This window comes from Peromyscus leucopus, chromosome 19 (assembly GCF_004664715.2).
Source record: "Peromyscus leucopus breed LL Stock chromosome 19, UCI_PerLeu_2.1, whole genome shotgun sequence".
NCBI lineage: Eukaryota > Metazoa > Chordata > Mammalia > Rodentia > Cricetidae > Peromyscus > Peromyscus leucopus.
Genome location: NC_051079.1, coordinates 58,858,238 through 58,884,552, shown reverse-complemented (window position 1 = coordinate 58,884,552; position 26,315 = coordinate 58,858,238). Strand labels below are relative to the sequence as shown.

The 26,315-nt window shown below is 38.1% G+C and overlaps 1 protein-coding gene across 2 annotated transcripts in view; it reads left to right on the top strand.

Annotated features, from left to right (window-relative positions):
* The window catches only part of Dcc (DCC netrin 1 receptor), a 1,151,759-nt gene that overhangs the window by 1,065,224 nt on the left and 60,220 nt on the right, over positions 1 to 26,315 (top strand). For both annotated transcript variants that reach the window (XM_028864828.1, XM_028864827.1), the window contains exons 22-24: positions 2,988 to 3,053; positions 9,713 to 9,875; positions 21,226 to 21,452. In XM_028864828.1, coding sequence (XP_028720661.1) covers positions 2,988 to 3,053; positions 9,713 to 9,875; positions 21,226 to 21,452 — 456 coding nt within the window. The remainder of the gene's footprint in view (positions 1 to 2,987; positions 3,054 to 9,712; positions 9,876 to 21,225; positions 21,453 to 26,315) is intronic.

Here is a 26,315-nt window from a genome sequence, read left to right as displayed (position 1 = left end):
TTTCAGGTATTCCTTATAATGATACTAGATAAATGAAAAACATTTTTAGGAAAATCTGTCAGTGTTGTATAGAAATGGATGGTTTGTCATGGTAAACCATTTAACCCAGAGTGAATCACAAACTACCAACAGCTGGTTGTTAATAACTATGAATAGGATTATTTAAGCTTTAGACATAATGAACCAATGCTAGCTGCCATCAAAGAACATAATGCCATTGCATCTTTTTATATTCCCCCTTCCCTGAGAATCTAGGAATATGCCCTTTGTGTAGCAAGCATTCAATAGATGTTGAATAAATTATTGCCATTTAATTCTCCTTTAATGAAGCTGAGACCTTTGGGATAAGGCAGTAGTTGGAATATTTACGTTGACTGACTTCCATGCAAATGATCCTCCAAGTTCTAACTTCACCTCTATTTCTGTGAATCAATGCTTATGAAATCCACCAAGTTAACTGAACAAATTAAGTATCATTCTAGAGCAGTACTTCCTCAAACATGTAATGGCCTTCCTGGCAACAGCATCCTTACTATCGTTTCCTTAAGCTCTCTAGTGTCTTCTCATTTGTTAGCTTCCTAGGACTTGCCTGACAGTGGTAGAGGCATATTTTGTTGCCATTGCTATTACTAGTAGTAGTAGTTATTTATTACTTGCCAATCAGGAAAGCCTCCTATGAGCTTAAAAGCATCTTTCAGAGAGAGGAAACTTAGCACAAAATTAAAGCTCAATTCTGTTGTCTTTAGATCAAGGTATCTTAGGTTCATCAATATCCTGGAAATGAGTTTTGTGCTTTCCCGATGAACTACTAGAAGATACCTAAATTACCATAAATCCAATCTTCCTCGTTGATTATATCACACTTCCCAAAAGAGACTTTCTGATGAGTTCATTAAGAGTTGCTTAATTTTATTTTGTTATATCAATCTAGTGAAAAACAACAAAAAGCTAGCCATATCAACACACTTAATTTTGGGTATAAAGTGTCCACGTTTTAAGGCCCAGGATATTTGAAGCACTTACACAATGCCTTTATCTAGTTCAGCATTCTGACCCACATGATACCAGAGGTATTTTCTACTTACTGTATTCTCAATGTAATTGATAGCCTGGTAAATCCAAGGGGTTGCAGACCCATCTGGCTTTCTGTCTGAGTAATACATGGATGTGCTTGTGCACTTGTTTTTACATCCTCCCACAAATGAGCAAAGAGAGTTAGAAACTTCATTAAAAAGACATTTGTCAGGAGGTTGGAGAAAAAGGAAAATCCTCCCCAGGCTATCTACCTAATTTCCAGCCAATATAGGATTACTCCCTACAGGAGTCATTTATTGCTGTTACTGGCCTAAGTGATTAGGTTGTTAGCATGTCTTTTGGCTGACTGCTTTGCAATCCAGCACTTTCAGTTGCTGCAAAAAAATATTCTTAATATTCATACAGAACTTCTGTTTCACTTCATTTCTTCCAACACAGATTCCACAATGTGCTATGGGCAAAGCTTCTCCTGTGTTCTTTGAAACTTCTGATGTGTTTGTTACATAAGCTGGGTATACTGGGGAAAGGTTAAGACTGTCCCTGATGTAGTTAGCCCACCAAAATGTCCACAGTGTTTTCTCATTTAATTTTTTTTTTTTACAAGCGAACCCCCAGTTTCCCTACTACATACAAATAGGAACCTCCCCCTAATTTCTATTTCCTTTCACACTCACAGTCAGAGCCCAGTGGGGTTTACATATGCCTTTTTTTTTTTTTTTTTTTTTTTTGTGAAAAGCATGATTCACTGTAGTTGAATTAATTTCTTTCATTGCTTTATTGGAAGCCTGGTGTCCATGGTGACTTCAACTGAGAACTAATATCCAAAGAATTTTAAAAATTCTGCTCAGAGAGTCAGTGAACAGAATAGTAAGTTGCTTCTCCACTACTCTTTTGCAAATAAAACAATGAAGTCGTTAGAGAGCATCAGTGGAAAAACAAGTCAGGTATGCAAAGGAATGTCACAAGGCTGACTTGTAAGTCAGAAAGATAAAGGAACATATTATCTACCAGTGGAACCTAAGAAAATCACCTGTTACTGTGACTAATGCCTTGGTCATTGTCCTAACAAGAATTACTTCAGAAACAAATGCTATATGCTGGAACATATTTCTATAGAGTCAAGTCTCTAATGTTTTTCTATGAGTGGTCCACCCAGACATTCTAAAGATCAAAACTAATCAAATAATTACAGTTCCCAATATTTACAGATAAAATAAAGGGTCATCTGTAATACTGTATCATTAGTTAACTTTTCATTATCATATAGGTTTTTTTTTTTAATTAATTTGTGACTCTATTATTTTAAACACGATGTTCACATCTGTTTCACACCTATGGGAGGCAGAGTTCCCGGCAATATTATAGTGATGGAGCCTTCTTTTTCTGTGTGTTAGCAACTAATATATAGACTATGTGGGTGGGGGTCTTGATCATATTCTTTGTTCTCTATCTAGTATTTATTCTCAGGCACCTTACTTGGCACATAACAATACTAGCAAGTACTCAAAGCCACATTTAAAATGAAACCAGTCTTGGCTTTGTAAAACAGCAATGGGAACTTGGCAAAAATATGTGACAGGTAGAAGATAACAAATGCTGGCTAGACCTAGGAGCTACGATCCAGGTCATCTTTGTTCTGAAGTCTTTGGGAGAAAACCATTTAGTATGGCAATCGCGGGCCTTTTCTATTTGTTTCTTGGTACTATATTATAAATATTGAGAGGGAGAAAAAAGAAAGAAAACAAGGAGATTGCATCCCAGAGAACTGGATTTCACTAGTATAAGAACGACAGATTTTTCTTACCTATTGGAAAAATAAAATCTATAGAACTGGCCCAAATAATTTCCGTCATTCATTGTATACTTAGAATTTTTCTTTGCTATTTCATTTTGTTTTGTTTGTAGTTCTCTGAGCTATATCCACTAACATTCTAATTTGCTGATATGTGCAGGTCGTCATGGAGATGGAGGTTATTGGCCAGTTGATACTAACTTGATTGATAGAAGCACTCTCAATGGTAAGTATATAAATTGAGTTCTATTGGATTGGATACAGTAATTACACAGTTAATTCTACAGTATCCAAAATAAATTTTCTATTGACAAGGGCAAGGACTGTGGACTTAAGGTTTTACTGTGGTGACAGAAAAATGATGCTATTAGCAAACTTCACACATACTACCCGGAAATGATGGCAATTAGAGGTGGCAGGTGCATGAAAAATAATTAGACAGGTTCCAGTACTGGGCAATCCATAAATGATATAGATCTTCCCTAGTTTGCTTTCGAATATGGTGAGAAAACATTGACCAAAACAATGTAGGGAGAAAAGGGTTTATTTCAGATTAAGTTTATAGTCCATCATCAAGGAAAATAAGGCTAGGAACTCAAGGTAGGAACCTGGGGACAGGAACTGAAGCAGAGGCCATGGAAGACACTGCTTAGTGTTTTACTCCTTGTAGATTACTTCACTTACTTTCTTATACAGCCCAGCACCATTTGCCAAGGAGTGGCATCACGCACAGTAGGCTGCACCCTACCACATCAATCATTAATCAAGAAAATGACCCACAGACTTGCCCAGTGTAATGGAGCATTTTCTCAATCAAGGTTCCCTCTTCTCAGACAACCCACTTTTGTGTCAGGTTGACAAAAATCTAACCAGCACAAGGTTTCTTAAACACATTTTGAAATGTGATCGTGTATTTCAAATGTTCACAACAGCTTTTTCTATGGGAGAGAGAAGATAGCTAACAATTAGCTCTAAGTCAACTATGTTTGGTAAGTTACTTTTAGCTCAAAAGGTATATTTACTCTTTAAATCCCATAATATTTTATTATTAGCTGCCCTTTGTAGTCTCAAGTTTAGGCAGTTTTCTTGCTTCCTCCAGTGAAACTTTTCCATATAACTGTGGCTTTTAGGGGACCACATAGAAGAAATACCAGGTAATGAACATGGAGCAGACTGAAAGCCACTCTCCAAAAGCTGGCCACAGTTTGGCTGAAACAGAATCTTTGAAAGCATAAATTAACTCTAATCAAGGGACTAATGTATCATGCTTATCATTGGAAAACATGTTGCTCTTTCTTGGTTTGGCTTACTAAGAGCAATTCCATATTCAAAATATAATGATATCTGTATTATTATGTATCAACATACAATAATCTCTAAGATGCTTCTGTTGATCATACATTTGAAATCTCTGGGATGTGTCTGCATCATCACAAGCTTTCTGTCTGTTTGCAGATTTTTGATGTACTTTTCAGTTTAATGTTTCCTACACAGGACTATGTAAAGAAATAATATATTATTGCACGTTTTTATAATTTTATGAAAAATATCTATTACCCTAAGTCCTCTGTGACCTGCTATAATTTCTCATTAACTTTAAATTTGTTAAGACTTATCCATGTATTTAAAATAGTTCTCACTCATTTTTCTTCACTGCTGTACAGTGTTTTATTTTATAACTAACAAAATTATTTAACCACTTTAGGAGGATTGCATGAGAGATTTGATTAATGAACAGATACATTTCCATTTGGATAGTCTCCTAATAAAAGATCCAGATGGGAAGACAAAATTGTTATTTAATTTGTTTTCTGGTTGTGAAATTATAATAAATAGAAAAATTAAGTGATTACTTTCTATTGTATGCTAGTATAATCAAATGCATAATTTTCCAAGAGGTATCAGTATATTAGTTTGCACACAGTGTGTGTGTTTGTGTGTGTGTGTGTGTGTGTGTGTGTGTGTGTGTGTGTGTGTGGTGTGTGTGTTTATACAACCAGATGCTTAGGCCACTGTCAAACAGCAAATGATAGAGTCCCTTAGTAACTTTTTAATCCCCCTATAACTTCCTCTACTATTAATGCCCTTTACTTAATAGACAAATAAATTTACTTTGACTTACATTTTCTAGCCATTCCTGTTATTATCACAAAATGCTTTACATTGGGTAATTTGTAAACAACATGAACTTGTTCACAGTTCTTCCAAAGGTTGGGAAGACAGTTCAAGACCAAGGTCATAGTAGGTTGTGCTTATGAGAAGACCTTCTTCTTTACTTCACATATGGTGTATTCTGTGTCCTCCCTTGGTGGAAATGGTAACTGGGTTCTCTTGGCTTCTCTAATGTGGACACAGATTCAGTTCATTAAGGTTCCACCTCCATTACATTACCATATCCAGAGTCCTCAGCATAGAATCAATCTAAACTAGAGCTTAGATTTCAACACATGCTTTACCTTGGTGTGTCAAGATATTCAGACCTTAGAGGATGTCCTGAACACATTTTTCCAGCTAGGTTTAAGTAAGGTTAAATCCAGGATGCTTCCTCCAGGAGGCCCAGATCTTCATGTTTTTTTCTCACATGTTCTTCCCCTCATTTCTGTAATCCTTGAGAAGTCAATGCCTAGCTCAGTCAGTCTTTGATCAACCCAAGGCCAGAGTACACAGCATTAATGTGAAAGGCATGTTTTGGAACTGAAAACAGTGGTTTCTCTTGTACAGTAAACTTAGATATTAATAATTCTGTCCACCAAATGTTGCCAGTTTCATTAAGTTACTCCCATTCAAAGTTTGTCTTAAACCTTAACGTTATACCAGGCTCACTTCCTACTTTTAAAACATCATTCCAGAAGTGTTATTAATGGGATAGAGAAATGGCCCAGTAGTTAAGAATACTAGCAACTCTTGCAGAGATCAGAATTTAATTCCAAGCACCTATGTGACAAATAACAACTGTTTATAGCTCCAGTTCCAGGGGATTCTACATCATCTCCTGACGTCCTTGGGTACTATGTGCATGTGGCACACAGATATTCTTATACACACCCTACACATACATAAAATATAAATAAATATATTTTGTAACTGAAGAAATGCTACTAAGATTCCACTGAGTATATAGTTCTAGTAATAAACTGTAGACACAGGTTTAAAACTGTGTTACTTCAGGAACAAAGACCCAATGTGAAGAATTATCCAGGTGGAAATAACAGAAGATTAAACTACCAAGGTGAGATGGTGAAAAAAATTCATGAGTAGGCAGAAGTTGATATTTTTTAAAGGTTGCTTTAATTGTGTGAGGAAATTATATATATATATGAATTTATATATGTGTATATATGTATATACTATATATATGAAAGAGTGGTTCTAGTTCTAGAGTTCTCTTAAGAAATCAATATTCCCTATTAGAATCATTCTGTAGAGCTAGAAAGATGCCTGAGTGTATAAAGGTGCTTGCTGCCAATTCTGATGACCTGAATTCGATCCCTATACCACATAATGAAAAGAGAGAAATAATGTTCATTGTTGGTATTCTGACTTACAAATACATGCTCTCCTACATACACACATATACATACAGTACATATATATGCATACATGCATTCATACATTCTAGTAAATAATACACTTTAAAATCATCCTAACACACCTATTTTGAAATATCAATTTTATGAAGTCATTTGAACAGGAATCCATTCCCAGTTATAAGTATGACCACAGGATAGTACTTTTTGAAGTACAGAATTCCAGAAAATTAAAGAAGAAAACCATATGGATAATGGAAAAGGAGTAATTATCCCCTCATAGCTTTTAGTATTGCTAAGCAGTAATATTGGATGTAAATGTTAATGGCAGAGTAAGTGTAAACCACAGGCAAAATTGTCTCCTCTCAGAAGCTGTATGTCCTAAAGGATGCAGTCTTGAATAGTGTTAGATTTAGCAACTAAAATTGTAATTTGTTCACATTTGCCTAAGAATCCAACATAAGTAAATTCTTTACAAGAGATTTCAGTTTCAGTGTATATATGCTTCTTAACCTATATGCATAAGCAATAAGAAATTATTCAAAATTACACTCAAAAGCTTGCATTTTCACTTCTTAAATGTTGCAATCCCAGTGTGGATCAAACTTAAAAGTTTTGTGTAAGTGCTTGAACTTGTCGAAGCCGCAAACTACTGACATGAATATGTCAATCAATAGAATTTTCCTATGTAAAGGAGTTAGTCCTCAGACGAAGGATAGGACAGTGATTTGGAGAAGTGCATGCCACTACATGCATTTTTTAACTGAATAAGATTCCTAGTGAGGCTAAAATTATAATTAAATTTAACCATATGAACAGTACCTCACAGGGTAAATTCATGGAGACAAAACAGATAATGACATTCAGTGGCTTCCAACCAGTTCATAGAAACTGTTGGCATTATCCTTCCTCTGTTTTCTCCATCACTTCATGATGTTTTAGAAATATTATGCTAAGTGAGTGAGACTGGTGATGTACCTGCAATATGTCTAGATTCACTACTGGAGACACAAATTATTACACTGACTGATTAAAGTGAACTGGAACCCCGTAGACACGTGGATGGTGAAAGAAAACCTTAATCTCTTTCCTCTACTATTTTGCTAGCAGAAGAATTATGGTGAATATGTGATCTGACATAAGCCCTGGCTATTATAAACAATTTAGCAAAGGCCTTTGAAAACTAAGATTCCCAGTCAAAGGCCTAGTAATGTTTTAAGGTTTTTGGAAGGGGGTGGTTTTTCTCAATTAAATATGCAAGTTAGGTCCCAGAAAGCCAAGTCTGTACCTGCATCTCACCCTTAACAGAAGTCTGCATTGACAAAAATTTGTTCAGTTGTTTTGTTCTTAAACCTCTCACATAATGAAATTGCATACATCTTCCTTAGACTGACAGAATTATGGGGCTATTCTGGCTCTCTCAACATTAGCTGGGTTCATCCTTCAAAGCATAGTAATAGAATAATAGCTTATTGTCAGGATACTCAGGCAGTTGCAAATAAATTTAGACTCTGCTAATTATTTATGTTCTTTTCTTTTCATGGCACCCTTTTAAAAATTCACTTTTGGATTTCAACTAAAAAAAAAAACAAAACAAGCAAGCAAACAAAAATTGTGCTATAGTTCATGAATTCTCTCATAGTTGAAAGCCTTAATGAAATTGTAGATGCTGAAGAGGCTTCCTAAATATTTTTGTATGTCAGGTAGAATCAAAGCTAAATATTTGCAATATGATACTACTTCAATTTTATGATGCATTTAATTTTTAGATTATACTCCATATTCTTTCTTAATGCTGAACATGCTTCAACTTCTCAAAACATAATTTGTGCTTTATTTCTGTTTGAATGACAACCACCAAGAAAATTGCTTCAATTCCCTCTTGCTATACTCACCAAGAATCACCAATTACCTTTGATGGTAGTTCTGCCTGGGATTTGAAAGCTCAGTTTAACAAATTTGACCAAAAGATCTATAAATCCTCTAAAATGTAATTCTATTTACCACAATTTTGAAACAATGTCAAATTTGACATGTTTCAGTACATTGATTACATTTTATTAATAAAGAGATGAAATTATTAATTTTTTATACATACTCAGAATTGGCCGGGCGGTGGCAGTGCACACCTTTAATCCCAGCACTCCAGAGGCAGAGACAGGTGGATCTCTGTGAGTTCAAGGCCAGCCTGATCTACAGAACAAGATCCAGGAAAGACTCCAAAGCTACACAGGGAAACCCTGTCTCAAAAAATCAAAATTAAATAAATAAATACTCAGAATTGTTGGTTTTTTAAAATTTTCTTTTAAATTAACATATATAGGATACCAAATGAAAAAAAAAACAATGTTTTTTTTCCTCAAATGCAATCACATTATCAACTACTCAAAATAATGTGATATAAAGTCCTATATGTATCTGTTCAGTGATTATTCTGAGATTGGTAAATTGTTAGTAGAAACTCAACAATGTTCCCAACAGATATTTTAATGCCAAAGGGAAGATGCAAAAATGCCTTCCAAATACAGTGGAACTGATACACATATGAACTCACAGAGACTATCTAACAGGACACACAGACCTTAAAACCAGAAAAAAAAAATCCCAGAACTGAGAAGGGGAAGCAGACACAAAGTGACCAAGAAATTATTTTCAATTGATAGATGTCAAAAACCAGTTTTCTGCAATGGAGTGTCACTGAATTCATCAACCATACTCTGGGGCAGACTCCACACCTAGCAGTAGTTGACCAACACAAAGCAGACTCCATGGATTTTTTTTTCTCAGTGTTATATATCTTAGCTTGTTAATCAGGTTATAACGCTGCTATAAATTGACCTTTGGAATTGATCCAAGTTGGGTGTTTTTAGTATAGTCAACAGGTTCTGCTCACACAATCACTAGTTTAGAACAATTCTATGAATTGGAAAGGCAGCTCAGTACCATTGTCTGCCCTTTCCTACTGGCCATTGTTTCTATCCATTGGTCAACACTGAAATGTTTTCTACTTTCATTGATTTACCTACTCCAGACATTTTATAAAAGTGTAATGAAGCACTATCCAGCCTTTAATTGACTTCCCTTAGCCTCTATGTTGTAGCATGAGTTAGAACTGGTAGTATTCTATTAAATGGATATATCACCATTTTTAGTTAATTGTATTTACATTGTATCTACTTTGGACCATTTTAAATCATTTTCCCTGTCCAAATTTGCATGTTTAATTTCACTTGGTTCATTTTGTTTTCACTCTTTATCAGACCATAACAGTAAGAACTCTTCACCTTCCTTACAGTTTGATGAGCAGTGGTGACAACCCTCCCTAAACCTGAATCCTGTATACTTGTTTTTCCCCCAGAACCACCCATTGGACAAATGCATCCCCCACATGGCAGTGTCACGCCTCAGAAGAACAGCAACCTGCTTGTGATAACCGTGGTCACCGTCGGCATCCTCACAGTGTTGGTAGTGGTGATTGTGGCTGTTATTTGTACCCGGCGCTCTTCAGCTCAGCAGAGGAAGTGAGTAGCAACCGACTCCCAAGAGAAAGAGAGTCTCTTCCTTCTTCGACTATATTCTTGATGGCGCTCGCTCTCTCTCCCTCTCTCCCTCTCTCTCTCTCTCCCTCTCTCTCTCTCTCTGCCCTCTCTCTCTGTTTTTTTGTAACTTACCATGACGTGTCCCTTATTGCTTGATCCTGACTAAACCCACTTTTGTCCATTGTAACCCTAGAATTAAGTTACAGCTAGACTTGCAGATTTCACAGCACACACACCCCCACCCCGAGAGACAGTCTTGCATTTCTATTTCTGTTTCCTTTTACTTCTCAGGGGCAGATTCTTCTGTAAATAGCCCTCAGAGAGGGACTCCACCATGCATCTGCTCTAGCCATCTCTGTAATTGCTTCTAGACAGTTGGAGATATTGTTCCTCCACAGTGCTTATTTATCACATTTGACAGGGAGTCCTGCAGGCAGGTAATCAATGCTTGTTGAATGGATGACTAAATATAGCATATCAAACTCAATGTCATTACAAATGTACAGAATGCTTAGCCCTTAGGCATTAGAAAAGAAAGAAGAGTCCAGCAATTTGAAAAGGTTCCTATTTCCTGTCTATGTTTAAATGTCAGGAAATAACATCATTAATGGCTTCAAAATATTTTCATATTCTACAGTTCTTGATTTTACTGTATACAGAAGGTTGCATCACATACAGAGTTTAGAATGAACATATGATTTGAACAGAACCCATCCCTCCAGCAATGCCTCAGGACCAAGACGTTTGCCTGCATTTGCAGGTTCCAGAAGCCGCCACAGTCCTCTGGCCATTTGACTTTCCAGTTTTTATCAAATTTACTCTGTGTATTTTCAGCTGCACTCACTCTCTCATTGGCTTCAATGCCTTTTGTTCCAGTTCATTTTGCTTTGTTTGTGGCCTCAGGTTTGTGCCTGAGGCTAGGCTGAAAGTGGCTGGCATGGCAGCTATTCTCTCCATTCATTGTCAAGAAAGATTCTCTAGCAACTCCCTTTCCCCCATCTCACGCCTGGTCTTTCTCTCACTCTCTCATACACCCTACAGCTCTATTGATGGTCTCTATTGTATCCCCCAGCACTCTGTGTGGAAATGGAACAGGTGAGGAGTGCATTCTGAGGAAAGCACCAGAGAAACCCAGAGACAGCCTGGGAATTTAATTTATATCCAGCTGCAGTCATAGGGTATACTGTTTGGACCTGGTAATTACTGGTGTGCCAGTCCATCGCCTGAAAGAAGAGAGCTGATGGAAAAAGAGCTTAACAAAGTCAGTCTCAGATGTGAACACTGAGAGAAGAAATGGTCTCTCAGAGTTCAGAACACTTAATAAAGGTCAGGGACAAGAACTAATTAGTTTAGTGAATGTCTTAGACTGCCATTAAATTAAAGTACCTGCAGCTATAATAAAGAATATAGGTTTATTTTGGATTCAATATTCTGGCAGTCCAAGAGCATAGCACTGTGTGTGTGTAACTTGTGGTGAGGGTCACCTGCTGTGGCTATATGCAAGGTGATGAAGCAGAACAAGTCAACAAGTGTGGAAGAGAGGTGATATGACAAGGCAGAAGACAAGAGGCAGCCCTACTTTGAAAGCTTTCATGACAGGGAAACCAAGACCACAAATATTCGTGAAATAAACACATTCATCTTGTTTGTGGTCTCCACACAAGTCAAACCGGTTACCTTGGGGACCAGCCACAATCTGTGTTTCCATTGAAATGAACCATGGACAAATCATGGCGGTCAAACCTTGAAAATCCTCCTGGTCTGGTGTTCTGAAGGGTTGTTCAGACTTGGCATGCTGTATCATTAAGGTATCAGGTGTCTGAGGCAGAGCTGAGAATTCTCATGAAGGGGAGAGGAAACAGGTGTTAAATATTCAGCAACTGTTAAAATCATTGGAGCTGGGCAGCAGTGGCACATGTGTTTAATCCCAGCACTCAGCAGGCAGAGGCAGGTGGATCTCTGTGAGTTTGAGGCCAGCCTGGTCTACAGAGCAAGATCCAGGACAGGCACCAAAACTACACAGAGAAACCCTGTCTTGAAAAACCAAACAAAAAATGGCCCACTCATGAAGAATATTGAATTTAATGACACTATCTGTAGTGGGTTTGGAGTTTCAGTTCTGCTTGTTTCCCTCATTTTGTGGTCATACTGACTTGTGAACTACATTCCTGGGTGTATATTGTCTCTCTATGGGGAAAATGTCTGGTCTCTAAAGGAGTCAAACTAAAACTTGTCAGTCTACTGAAAGCAGTACTTATATCACCTTGAAACTCACAAGAAGGCCTTTGGAATACTAAGAGTTTGAAATTTTTATTGGGCAAAGATAGAGAGTGTGCCCAAAAAATGGCTAGTAAATGAAAACAGAGAATGAGGAAACAAAGAAACAATCCTGTGAATGACCTGAAGAAATCAAACTTTGGTTTTTCATTATCTGACACACAAAGTCTCTCAATACTTGTAATTTCACACTTCCTCTGATGTCATCAGTGACAGATCCACTGACCTTTGCTTTATTCTCTGATAAAATACCTTGTAAAGCCTTGGCAAGATGGCTCAGTGCATAAAAGTACCTGCTTCCAAAACTGAGTACCTGAATACAATCCCAAGAGTCCATGTGACTGAAGGAGAGAGCTCACTCCCAAAAGTGTCCTCTGACCTCCACATGTACTCTATAGCACACATGCATGTGCAGACACTCACCAATAAATACAGTTTAAAAATAATATATTGATTGATCAGGTTGTATTTAGATATTCAGCAATATATATATATATAAAAAAAAAAAAAAAAAAAAAAAAAAAAAAAAAAAAAAAAAAAAATATATATAATTAAAGTAAAAGAATGTATGAGTTTTAGAGAGAGCAAGGCAAGGGTATATAGAAGGAACTAGAAATAATCATGTAATTATATTTTAATTTCAAATATATATATACATATATAATTGGCTTTTTTTATGGATTTTTTAAACTTATTTATTTATTTCACATCCCAACTGTAGTTTCCCCTCTCTTCTTTCCTTATATTTCCTTCCTCCCTTCTCCTCCATCCCCTCCCATGAATCCATTCCTCCTCTGTTTCTGTTCAGAAAGGGTCAGGCCAACCATGGGTATAACAAAACATGGCATATCAAGTTGTGGTAAGACTAAGCACCTCCCCTTTTATTCAGGCTGAGTAAGGCAATCTAGTATGAGGAACACGTTCCAAGAGCCAGCCAAAGCATTAGGGACAGGCCCTGTTCCCACTGTTATGAGTCCTGCAAGTAGACCAAGCTACACAATTGTCACATAGATGTCAAGGGCTTAGGTTGCTCCCATACAGGTTCCTTGGTTGTTGGTTCCAACTCTTTGAGTTCTTATGAGCCAGGTTAGTTATTTCTGTGAGTTTTCTTGTGGTGTCCTTGACCCCTCTGGCTCCTACAAACCTTTCTTCCTCTCTTCATCAGGATTGCTTGATCTCAGCCTAATGTTTGGCTGTGGGTCTCTGCATCTTTTTCCAGCAATTACTGGATGAAGGCTCTCTGATGACAGTTGGAGTAGTCACTAATCTGACCCAGGAAATGACCAGCCTGTTCAGGCTACAGATCCACTAAACATGTTTATCAGCTGTAGGAGTTCCTTGGTAGAATTTTTGTGGTTGCTTATGCATACTATCATGTCATCTGCAAATAGAAAAAGAGTTTGAGTTCTTCCTTTCCAATTTGTATCCTGTTGATCTGCTTTTGTTGTCTTACTGCTGTAGCTAGAACTTCAAGTACTTTATTGAAGAGGTATGTAGAGAGTTGACAGCCTTGTCTTGTTCCTGATTTTAGTGGCCTTGCTTTGAATTTCTCTCCATTTAATTTGATGTTGGCTGTCAGCTTGCTGTATATTGCTTTTATTATATTTAGATATGTTTCTTGTATCACTGATCTCTCCAAGACCTTTAGCGAAGTGGTTGGATACAACATTAACTCAAAAACAAAACAAAACAGAACAAAACAAAACCAGTAGCCTTTTTATATATGAATAATAAAGGGGTTGAGAAAGAAATCGTGGAAACAACACTCTTCACAATAGCCACAAATGATGTAAATATCTTTGGGTAACTCTAAGCCAGCAAGTGAAAGACCTGTATGGCAAGAACTTCCAAGTCTTTGAAGAAAGAAGTTGGAGAAGATAATCAGAACATGGAAAGATTGTCTATGCTCATTCATCAGTAGGATTAACATAATGAAAATAATCATCCTACCAAAAGCAATTTACAGATCAAAAGTGCAACACTATTCTTTACAGATCCTGAAAGAACAATACTCAACTTCATATGGAAAAACAGAACTCCAGAACAACTAAAAATATCCTGTACAATAAAAAAACTTCCAGAGGTATCACCATCCCTGATATCAAGCTCTGCTACAGAGCTATAGTAATATAATTATATTTTAGGATGTATGTTAAGGGAAAGGATAAAGGATTTTTTTCCTTGCAATTATTTCTAGGTCCCACAACCACTTATAAAATAGTTACTCAGAGGTTAATATTAATTGCCAACTGCATAACATATGGAAGGCCCTTGCTAGCTAGCTCTCATAACTTAAATTAACAAATTTCTATTAATTTATGTTTTGCCACCTATTCAATGGCTTACCAGTCTGCTGGCATGTTGTTCCTTGGGCAACAGACTGGCGTCTCCCCTCTCTGCCTTTCTTCTTCCTGTCTCTCTCTTCAATTTCCCGCCTAGCTATAACCTGACTTGCCATAGACCAAATGGCTTTATTTATTATCAACCAATCAGAACAACACATGTTCACAGTGTACAGAAAGACATCCCACAGCACTTAAGCTTTATCATATGAAATAGTCGAACAATGTTTCCATCTAAATTCTCCTGCTGGTGGTGCAGATGATACCTTTTTTTAGATTTGTCCTATATTGGCAGGTCCTTCATCCTTGAGCATCAGTGTCTTCAGCCTTAGAACCAATACAAATGTTTCCATAATCCAGTCCAACTTAAAGCACAGCAATCCCAAATGGAATAATTGTAAATTACAAAATCACACTGCAGCACATAGCTTTAGATTAATGAAAAATAGATACATTTTGCCTAGTTTTGGTAATTAAAGTTTTCATACTTGGAGGAGAATCACCACATATATTTTCAGTTAGCAAGATTACAATAGAACATTGTAATATAGAAGAATTGAGTTTTATTGAAAGTAAAGAATTATTTTCCTTGTAAACATAGAAATCACATACTTTTGAGTTAGAATCTGTATGTACTTAATAAAGATTAAAAAGTTAATGTTGAGCCTATCCTGGAAATTCAGAACATGAGGTTATTACATTCATATGGCAGTTATTAGAGAAGATAACAATCTTGTCTTACTACATTAAATTAAAATAAGGAAATAAAACTCCTTCCCCATATATAAACAGTTGTTGGCTGAGCCTTGTATGAAATTTAATGTGTGTAGCAAGTTTTAAAGAATAGCATATATTCAAATCTAGACAAAAATGATTGTTTTCAATACTGAAGATCAACTAAATATCAAATGGTATCAACTGTCTTTTAACATCTGTAGGAAACGGTGATTCTTCATCTCTTTAATATTTTAATTGTTTTTTTTTTTTTCATCTTCACCTCACAAGGAGTTTCACTGGCAACTTCTTAGGGTTTGAAGATCAATTAACTTGGCCTTAAAAACACAGATATAGTCAGGCATTGACATCCTCTGAGTTTCTAATACAAGGTTAACAGCTACTAGTCAAGGAAAAATAATCACCACAGTGAATGGAGAAAGAAAGGGACTCATGTTACTTTCCACCATCCTTTTCCTGCACAGCCTATGCTGTGTCTTCACTCATACAACAGCCCTTCCTTCCTGATGTTCTCTCTACACAGGTGGTGAAGCATCCTGCTGCACAATCCACTGGACCTTGAGCATGCCTTTGACTAGGGAATTAATATATGACTGCTTATTCGTCTGACTCTGGTGTAAAACTTAAACAAAATGAATGTTTAGCACATAGTAGGGCCTGAATGATTTATTATAACGTGACAAAGCATCTAGGAGAGGAGAGCAGTACATTAGAACTTGATTGGATGCAGTCATACATAAAACAAATGCTCAATCTCTGTTGCTTCTAAACCACTCATAGCCCCGAACACGATCATCAAAAATGAAGGTTTACTTCGAATAATAGGTTATGTTAAAGAGCAGCTTGAATGTTAAGGAAGGCATGAAGGAGCTCTCAAATAACAAGAATGAAGAGTTCTTTTTTGTATGTTTCTGTTATCATTGCATGTATGACATTTGTGTGGTTTGGCTTCCTATAAATAATGAATGTAATAAATATTAACTCTTGAACTAAAAAATATCTCTAAAATTACCCACTTATTCTATGATCAGATTCAGGATATTTCTGTAGGAGGCAAGGCCTCCAGTGATTTGAACCCTCTGCTTTTTCAGCCTTGCTGTCTACTATATTCTGGTACAATCTTCTTAATCCAACAAAACAGAAATCCCCAGAGTCATGATACTTTTCATTCATTTATCATGCTTCTAATATTTTGCCTATCTTTGTATGTGTAGTACTTACCATGCTTCTTGACATATGTTTCTTATTCCACAAATTCTCATTAAATACGTGAGTGACTTATTGTTGTAAAACATTAGATAATGCTGAAGAAGTGCAAAGGGAAGTTTGCCCTGCATTGCTGGAGGAATTATATTATGGCAGAGAAATAGCCTGACAGCTCAGTACAGCACCTGACGCCCAATGCCTACATGAGAGGCATAAAAAGAAGGAAGGAAGTTCACTAGTCTAAGATTTCTGTAGAAGAGAAAAATGAAGGGATCAATGAAGAATAAGCATACTTAAGTAACCGGGATTCCAAAATTATGGAGGACAGAAAATAATCAAACAAAGTCCAGGACTCCATCATGATAGAAGTGTTTTACTGAGCACGACTGGGCCAAAGCAGAGGGCTCAGAGGAATTTTGCATTTTGTCTTTGAGAGTGCCTGTGGTAGGAAGACATAGCTCCCATTTTAAAGGTGTTTTTTGAAAGAAGGTGCTATAACTGTGGGAAATAATCGTTTTGCATTGTGAGCAAGGGGTTCAATGTGTGGCATTTCTTTACTTCATAGGAGCATCATGTCTAAAATATCAGCAAACAAACTAAATAAATCACCTGGCAGTATTTTACATGTGTTAGATTTGCTTGTTAAAACACACATAGGGTCTCTGGTTCAGTAATCCTGACAAGGTCCCAGGTAGTACCTCCTCTAGCTCTGCTCCTGGGCCACACTTTGGAAAGTCATCACGAGGTCCATCTGCATTCGTGTCGTGAAGGTTCTCCTGCAGAAACTAGAGAGCTGAGTTCTGCCACAGTTTCAGCCATTAAGCTAGGGACACAGCAGGTGGGCAGAAGGCTCGGATAACAGCTGTCCTTTGTGGAGTTTGAAGACAAATTTCAGAAGCGCTAGTTATGAGCACCTGCTGGGTTTATTGCACACCTGCCACAGTGCACGTGGAAGAGCTGGAGGGGAATGTTGTTGAGCAGAAGGCTCCTCTCTTGAAAAGCAGACATTGTGAGAAGAGGAGTGGTGAATGGTGTAGCACGAACCTTAGAAGGTCTTATTAACGCAACAAACCCAGAGCCAGGTATTGGGGTGAACGCAGAAAGATCAGAGAAGCAGAACAAGCCACAGCCCCCTCACCTCGCCAATTCCTCAGCCGATCCTGTTTCCTCAGACTCGAAGCCTCTGAGTCCTCATTCAGAATGGATCTCAGCTGAACTGTTGCTCAAAAGCCTAAAAGCTTAACCAGCCTAGTTCCTGGTTTTCACGCCTTATATACCTTTCTGCTTTCTGCCATCACTTCCTGGGATTAAAGGCATGAGTCACCATGCTTGGCTATTTCCAGGGTGGCTTTGAACTCACAGAGATCTGGATGAATCTTTGCCTCCAGAAGGCTAGGATTAAAGGTGTGAGTGCCACCATTTTCTGGCCTCTATGTCTGACTTGTGGCTGTTCTGTTCTCTGACCCCAAATAAATTTATTAGGGTGTATGATATATTGGGGAACACATTATCACCACAGAATAGTAACAGACCAAACACAAACAGCAAATGAACCTGTGTAGAGACCTGCAGGATCTCCCCAGCATCTCACTGGTCAGCTGAGAGCAGCCTAGAGAAGATGTGTATCTAAAAAAAAAAAACAAAAAAAAAAAAAAAAAAGGCTCCTAGGCAATGGAACCTGTCCTTAGTGCATGAGCTGGCTGTTTGGAACCTGGAGCCTATGCAGGGACACTTTGCTCAGCCTGGGCAAAGGGAGGAGGGGACTGGACCTGCCTGGATTGAATCTACCAAGCTAAGCTGAATCCCCAGGGGAGTCCTTGCCCTGGAGGAGATGGGAATAGGGGGAAGTGAGTGGGGTGGGGATGGGGGAGCTGAATGAGGGAGGACAGGAGAATCTGTGGCTGATATGTAAAATTAAATTAAATTAATTTTAGAAAAATCAGCAAAGCTGTCTGCATTGACCAGGAATCATGACTTCCTCCTCCTGGTTAAGTTTATGATTCACAGCCAACAGAAAGCTGCTGCCTTTCCCCAGAGCTGGAACTTTTTAAATTTATGGGACCCCTGGGATGCCTGGCCTCAGAGTAATGGGAATAAATGGATGACTGAACAAGGCATACATTTAAGCATGAGGCAACAAGAATTCTGGGTTTATTATTGGTTTCATACAGAAAAAAAAGTGTGTGTGTGTGTGTGTGTGTGTGTGTGTATTGTATATCTGTTTGTTTTTCTGAGAAAAGTCTCAGTTGTAAAGGATGCTAACCTACCACTCACTGTGTAGCCTTGAGACTCAACCTGCCTTTTTGCCTTAGCCTCCCAAATGCTGAAATTACAGGCTTACCCATTTCACCTTGATGTCCACAAAAATAAGAAATGTTTTTAAGTTTTAGTTTTAAGCTCTCTCTCTCTCTCTCTCTCTCTCTCTCTCTCTCTCTCTCTCTCTCTCTCTCTCTCTCTCTGTGTGTGTGTGTGTGTGTGTGTGTGTGTGTACATGTATCAAGGGAGGCAAGAGAGCATATCAGTTGCCCTGAAACTGGAGTTATAGATCATTGTGTGCTGCCCTGACTAGAGTATTGGAAATCAAACCTGGGTCTGTGGAAGATCAGCAAGCGCTTTGAACAACTGAGCCATCTCTCTGACCCCACTAAAAAGTTTTCATCAGGATTTTTTCAATGGACTATTTAAATGTCGAGTTATCCTGAGGAAGCACATGGTGTCATTCTGTGTGTGGGAACTGTGCTTCTCTAAAGACAATCATGGGCATGCTGAAGTCTGAAAGAAAGAGAGACCACACAGTGATCTGTTTACCCATGAGAAAATCATCTATTCTGTCACTAGGGGTAGAATACATATAGGTTTGTTGTAGATATGTTGAGGAGGACGAGTGAAGTGTAGGAAAATGGATTCATATCATGAAGGCCAGTGATCATTGTCTTAGATACCAGAAAACTACCTAAGACTTTGGTTCAACCATGATCAGGGACAATGTAGGGCTGCTGTCATGATACCAACCACAAAGCTGTTGAGAGGGTAGTAGAGCAGTCAGCACACACTATTCTCTAGCAAACCACAAAGCAGCTAGTAAGTCTGGAGTTCTTTGTCTCCTGTTCTCATCAGTATACTTCAGAAAGACAGAAAAGAATGCTGGGAAATTTCAACAAATTATACCCCTGAATATTAATTGGAAAATATTTGTAAAGCTTCTATGTCGGTAATTGGAAAGGCAAAGTCATTCCCAATGGTTTTGTAGAGGTTATAGTTTTTTCATTAAGATTAGCTTGTTTGGGGCCTGGGGGGAAATGCCTCATTCAGTAAAGTGCTTGTACTGGGTAGACATGAGGACTGAGTTGGATCCCTAATGTATTTGTAAAACTCAGGCATTGCAGTTCAAGCTCCAGTAGTGTGGAGACAGACAGATCCCTGGGGCTTGTTGGCAAGCTAACTTAGTCCAGTTGGTGATTCCTAGGACCCTGATTCAAAAAAAGATAGACTGTTCTGGATGAATAACACCAAAGGTTGACTTCTGGCCTCCATGTACACACACACACACACACACACACACACACACACACACACACACACACACACAAGATTACCTTGTCTTTGACACTCAATAAATATTCAAGCTATATCCTTAATAAAGCAGCCACTTTGTAAATGAAAAAAGTAGAAAGTACATATTCTTTAAAGACTTTTAAGGGCTTCTGTTCAAAGCAGATTTTTAGCTATTTGCATTCTGTCTTATGTTTTTAAAGATTAAAATTTCAGGTAGAGATTAACATTTATGAAATTAGAAAACATAGTTGAAAATAGTTCTGGGGTTAAAAATAGGCCCAGTTTAAGATTTTTCAGCATATAGTTTCCAACACAGCTCCTCAGTTCCATCACTGCAGTGCACGGGCATACGAAGGCCCCCACATCGCAATAAACCTTTATTGCAAGACAGGTTGGGGCAGATCTGGCCTGTGAGCCATGGTTTGTGGATTGTTGCTGATGCAAATGGTTAGTTATAAGCACTATGCTACTTTACTTTGTACACAGAGAGCATTTGAGTGTCGGTAACCTCAAGATGTGATTATCACTGAAAAAAAAATTGGGTAGTTAAAAATCTTACTGAAGTAAATAAGGGAGATTCAAAACATGTTTCCAGTAAAGGGATCTTTCTTTCTCTTCTAATTTCAAAAGGCAACTCTTACCAGGTTTGGATGCAGACATGACTCCAAGGGAAAGTGTTTTATTCACCTAGGAATGTCCTCATGCAGCCTTTTGTTTTCAAATAACAAGCATCCCAGTTGCACATTAAATTATAAAGCCGAGGCATAGACTTTCTTCTAAGCTCCAATCTCAGCTGTTGGCACAAATTCTGGCCTTTTTATTTCTATCTGCCCTTTCAAAGCTACTCCTTCATTTATCTCTGAAACAGATGTTGCAGTCAGGTACCTTATGCCTACCTCCAAAGATTGGCATATGGCTCCCTCTAACCCATTGTCACCTTGTGCATGAATCTCCAGCTGCTGAAGCTGGAGAATGGCTTCTGGCAGGCTGCTGGGACCCTAGGGATTCAGCTCAGCATCTCCTAGAAATGTGCTGAGGCTCAGGGGGGAAGGAGAAAAGACAGCCAAGACAAGCCTGCCAATTTTGGGGTTTCATCTGATTCCTCCTGGGAGTCCTTTTGTTTCTTTTCTCTACTTCCAACGTGAACTGACAAAGGAAAGAGAGGAGGCACCATTGGATAGAAGCACTCACACCTGCTCTCTCACTTTGTTGTACAGGAAACGGGCCACCCACAGTGTGAGCAAGAGGAAGGGTAGTCAAAAGGACCTCCGACCTCCTGACCTTTGGATACATCATGAAGAAATGGAAATGAAAAATATTGAGAAGCCTTCAGGAACTGACCCTGCAGGAAGGGACTCCCCTATCCAGAGCTGCCAAGACCTCACACCAGTTAGCCACAGCCAGTCAGAAACCCAGATGGGAAGCAAAAGCGCCTCGCATTCAGGTAATGATATTCTCACACAAGTGTTGTTAAGGAAATAAAGTTTGAGGCTAGCCATACATTTTCCACTTCTCAATCTCCGTGGGTTATTAAAAGATGATTCTAAATTTGCTATTGATTCATTGTTTGGAAAAAAATAACATTAAGAGCACCTGAAGAATGAAAAAATACTGTTATTTTGGCATTCATTACCATGGAGACCAACTGTCATCTCCAGTCACATTATTATATGATCTCTCACTGGACAAAGTCATTTCAAAGCTATTGGTACACAGAGCTAAATGAAGAAATGCCAATTGTTCAGTAGACTAGAGCATAATAAATGATATCCAGGGATCACTAAGAATTCAATAAACTGGTTCTAAAATACATTGTTTTCTGGAGGTCATCGTATTATCTGAATGTTTACCAGAAGGACAATAGCACAGAAGATGAGCACTAGAAAAGCCCTAGATCTCCTTTCTAAATGGGAAGCCTCTGTTTTAAAACTAAACAAAATATCTTAGTCAAGAAAATGTGCAGATGGTTTACTGGGCTTTGTTATTTCAAGATGTCTAAAACAAGGATTTTTAGTCACTGATTTTTCAAGCACGTGTTAAATATTCCTCTCCTAGTCTTTAAAGGTCATCATGAGCAGATTCAAGGGCAACCTAGCCATATTGATAACTATGATCTAGAATGTAAAGGTTCTCTTTCCTCATTGCTAGCTAGACTTTTGGATATGGAGACTGGGTTCATAATCTGTTCTTTCAATCTTCTAGGACCTTCAAGAAGATTGGAATGCTAAAATGGGGCAGAAGGGTCATGGTCTGTCTTAGAATCACCTTCATGCACTTCCCTGTTTCTTAGTCAAGTTTCCATTAACATATAAAAAATACCTGAATAATTTAGCTGTAAATAGGAAAGGTTGACAGTTTACATCATGGCTTACAGTTTCAGGGCTTTCAGTCCCTGTTAGCTTGGCCCTGTTGCTTTGGGCCCATGATAACACTGTCAATCAATCATGGTGGAAATACATGGCAGAGGATTCTGGACATAAAGATAAAGCAAACCAACAAAAGAAGAGAGTGGCTTCCCAAGAACCCCTCTGTAGAATATGATGTTAAGGTGTGTTACTTTTGACTAAGTTGCATTTGTTCAACTCTATGAAGCTGTGTTACTGTGCCTGTGTAAAATACCTGGTGGTCTAATAAAGAACTGGCCAATAGCAAGGCAGGAAAAAGGATAGGTGGGACCAGCAGGCAGGGAGAATAGATAGGTAGATAGATAGATAGATAGATAGATAGATAGATAGATAGATAGACAGATAGATAGATAGATATAGATGATATAGATATAGATGATATAGATATAGATATAGATGATATAGATATAGATAGAAGGAGAAAGCTGGAAAAGAAAAAGAGCTAGGAGTCAGAGAAGGAGGAGGACAACTCCAGGACCCAGCCACTCAGCCACCCAGAAAGCCACTGAGTAAGAAACAAACAAAAGTATGCAGGAACAGAAAAGGAAAAGTCCAGAGGCAAAAGGAAGTTGGGAGAAGTTAAGGAAAGCTGACAAGAAACAAGCCAAAATAAGGCCAGGCATTCATAAGTAATAATAAGCCTCCGTGTGTGTTTCCTTGGGATCTGGGTAGTGGGCCCCCAAAAGAGTAAAAAACAAACAAAAACACCTCTGTAATGTTCCCAACCATCTAACTTCCTTCTAAATGTTCTCACATATCCCATCAACCCCACCAGCTGGTAGCCAAGTCTCTAATACATGGACCTTTGAGTCACAGTTAAGAGCCAACCCACAGAGCCCTCGCTTTCCATTCTTTGGGGCACATGAGAGAGAAGAGATGCCATGAAGAAGAAAAGAAGAGTCAAAAAGACCCCAGAATTCTTCACTGCTTTTGTCTGTGGGGGCTCCTAAATAACAGCCCTAAGCTGCATCTTTCCTGTTGCACAAGTATGAGTTCTTCACCCACACTTGAGGAATTCCTCCAAGTTTATGCTATTAGAAATCAGCTCAGAGCTCTCCATGCAAACTCACGGTTCCTTTGCAGTGTGAAAGTACTTAATGTAGTTTCAGCAAGAGGAATCAAGCCTGAGTTTCTGTATACCCACTCAATCTCCAAGAAGCTCCAACATCTTTGTCAAGACCAGCCATAAAAGATCTTACACTTCCGTGGTCATTGTCTCATCTGTTACCTCTCCCTCTGTTTTTGACAGACACATGATAGGTCAGCAAGGCCACTGCTAGAGACGGCTTCCCTCCTTCTGCAGAATGAAAGGAAAACAAATTTCTTGCAGGAACTTCGATTCTTTTCAGAGGTTGCATCTTGCAGCTTAATTCTGGATTGGGCACCAGGGACAGGAGAATGTCTTTGCCTCCCAGTGGAGGGGGTTGACACTGTCTTCAGAAGACTTTTCAAGACTCCCAGGATGCCATTTACCCCCATTTTTCTTTCTATACTGACCTTTGAAGCAGTTAGACTAGCTTTATGTCTCTCAATAAGTACTAAGGGAGGCTTGACCCCAGTGGTGACTGTTTGCTTTGGAATGAGAGGACACTTGTGTCTATTTGTCCTCAACATGAGGACAGCATTGCTTACAGGGAAAGAAACTTCACATTTCTTTCTTTCCTTTCTTTTTTTTTTTTTTTAGCATTGGGTCTCAAGTACGCCAAGCTTGCCTCAAAGTCCCAATGCAAGCAAGGGTCCTATTTTTTCTACCTCCTGAGTACTGGGAGAAAATATCTGTGCCACCATGTCCTGTGTTCATGATAAAGTTTCTGAGGAGGCAAAAGCTATGTAAAGAAAGATTACTCTGTCAAGTACTATGTCATTTTCATACATTATCTCACAGAATCCCTACAATATACTTTGAGATAAGTGTTTATCTCCTCATAAAATAAGTGAAGCAACTTAAGCCTCAAGCTTTGGGTTTTATAGTTAATATAGTAGGTTATGTCACACAATAGGTCATGTAGTCAGTACTGTGGTTTCACATTCAGTACTGCAGTTTACATAGTAAGTACTATAGGTTATATTGTCAGTACTTTGAGTTATGTAATCAGTAGTATAGGTTGTACAGTCAGTACTGTATGTTTTTTTTTTTTATCATGGCTAGTCTTATATGTTCAAGGATCAGTACTATGGGTTCAGTGGTCAGTACTGTAGGTTCAATGGTCAGTGCTATAGTTTTCATAGTCAGCACTGTAGGTTCAATGGTCAGTGCTATAGTTTTCATGATCAACACTATAGTTTGTAGTATAGGTTACTTAGTCATCTCCGTGGTTTCATAGTCAGTACTGTAGGTTACATAGTACTGTACTTTTTATGGTCAGTACTGTAGTTTACAGAGTCAGTAGGTTATATAGTCACTGCTGTAGTTTACATGGTCAGTACTGTAGGTTAGATAGTCCCTATTGTAGTTCACACGGTTAGTACTATAGTTTACATAGTCAGCACTTTAGGTCACATAGACAGTACTGTAGGTTACATAGTCACTGATATAGTTCAGTGGTTCCCAGCCTTCATAAAACTACGACCCTTTAGTATAGTTCCTCATGTTGCGGTGACCCACAACCATAAAATTATTTCCTTGCTACTTCAGAACTGTTATTTTGCTTATTGTGAGTGTGTTGTAAACATCTGATATGCAGGATATCTGATATGTGACCACCCAAGGGGTCATGACCCATAGGTTGAGAACAACTGCTGTAGTTCATATGGCCAGTACTGTAGGTTACATAGTTGGGATTGTGGGGTATACAGTATTGTAGGTTACATAGTTATTAATGTGGTTGATATAGTTGATACTGGTCATCTATGACTAAAAATCCTCCAACCTTCAAATCCATGCCTTAATTACCAAATTTCAATGAATTTATTTAGTAGTTTTATAGAAAGTGTTAACTTCTCTGTGCATGAAATTAATTCTGAATAAACTCAAAAATCATGTTCGATATTTATATTTCAGCCACAGAAAGAGAAGTGAATTAAATATTAGCTGAATTAATATAAAATATTTTTCATCAAATAAAAGGTTCCCTTTGCTTTTCCTAATTTCTTCCATCATTTGTAACCCTTATACTTAACTGCCTTAAATATAACCTCTTCTTCCCCAACCACACAGGTAGAGTTTCCTAATAGTATAATTTATAGTGACTAACATGGTAAAGTCTCAATTCAATGATGACACTCTTCGCCACATAATGGGGTTCAAACTTTCCTTGACATAAAACTTTACAAAAGAGAAAGAAAGACAAGACTTAGAATCTAATGACCTTCATGTTTACACACAGAATTTGCTTTCTAAACATGAAACCCAGTACATCCCTTGCTGGAAATCCCGAGGGTTAGTCCATATCCCATCCATAGAAAAGTACATTCCAACATTGTAGCATTTGGATATTCAACTTAAAAAAAAATACTCAGCTCATTGAAAATAATCTTAGAACTTAACTTATTTGTTTTTAATTTTCTACATGTCAACTGAAGATTTTATATAAATTTCCCAACTCTGTTTGGACCAATGGAGAATAATATCACGTACTCCCCTTAGAAAGACCTCAGATGTTTTTACTTAGTCTGGGCTGGATTACTGCTGCTCCAAAGCCCTGGTGCATGCACTGTCCTCATAGATGTTGCTCTTGGGAAGTGGTAGGAAGTTAGGAGGTGTGGCCTAGAAGACAGAGTCTTTGTTCATTAGAGAGTATTTTCTCAGGGAAAGTTGGATTCTAGGCCCTTCCTCTCTTTCTTTGGCTTCCATCTCTGAGGGAAGTGGTTTTACTTAACCAGCTGCTTCAGAAATGATGTTCTGCCTCTCCGCAGTCTAAAAGCAACAGAGAAATTAATTATGGACTCAAACTCCAAAGCTA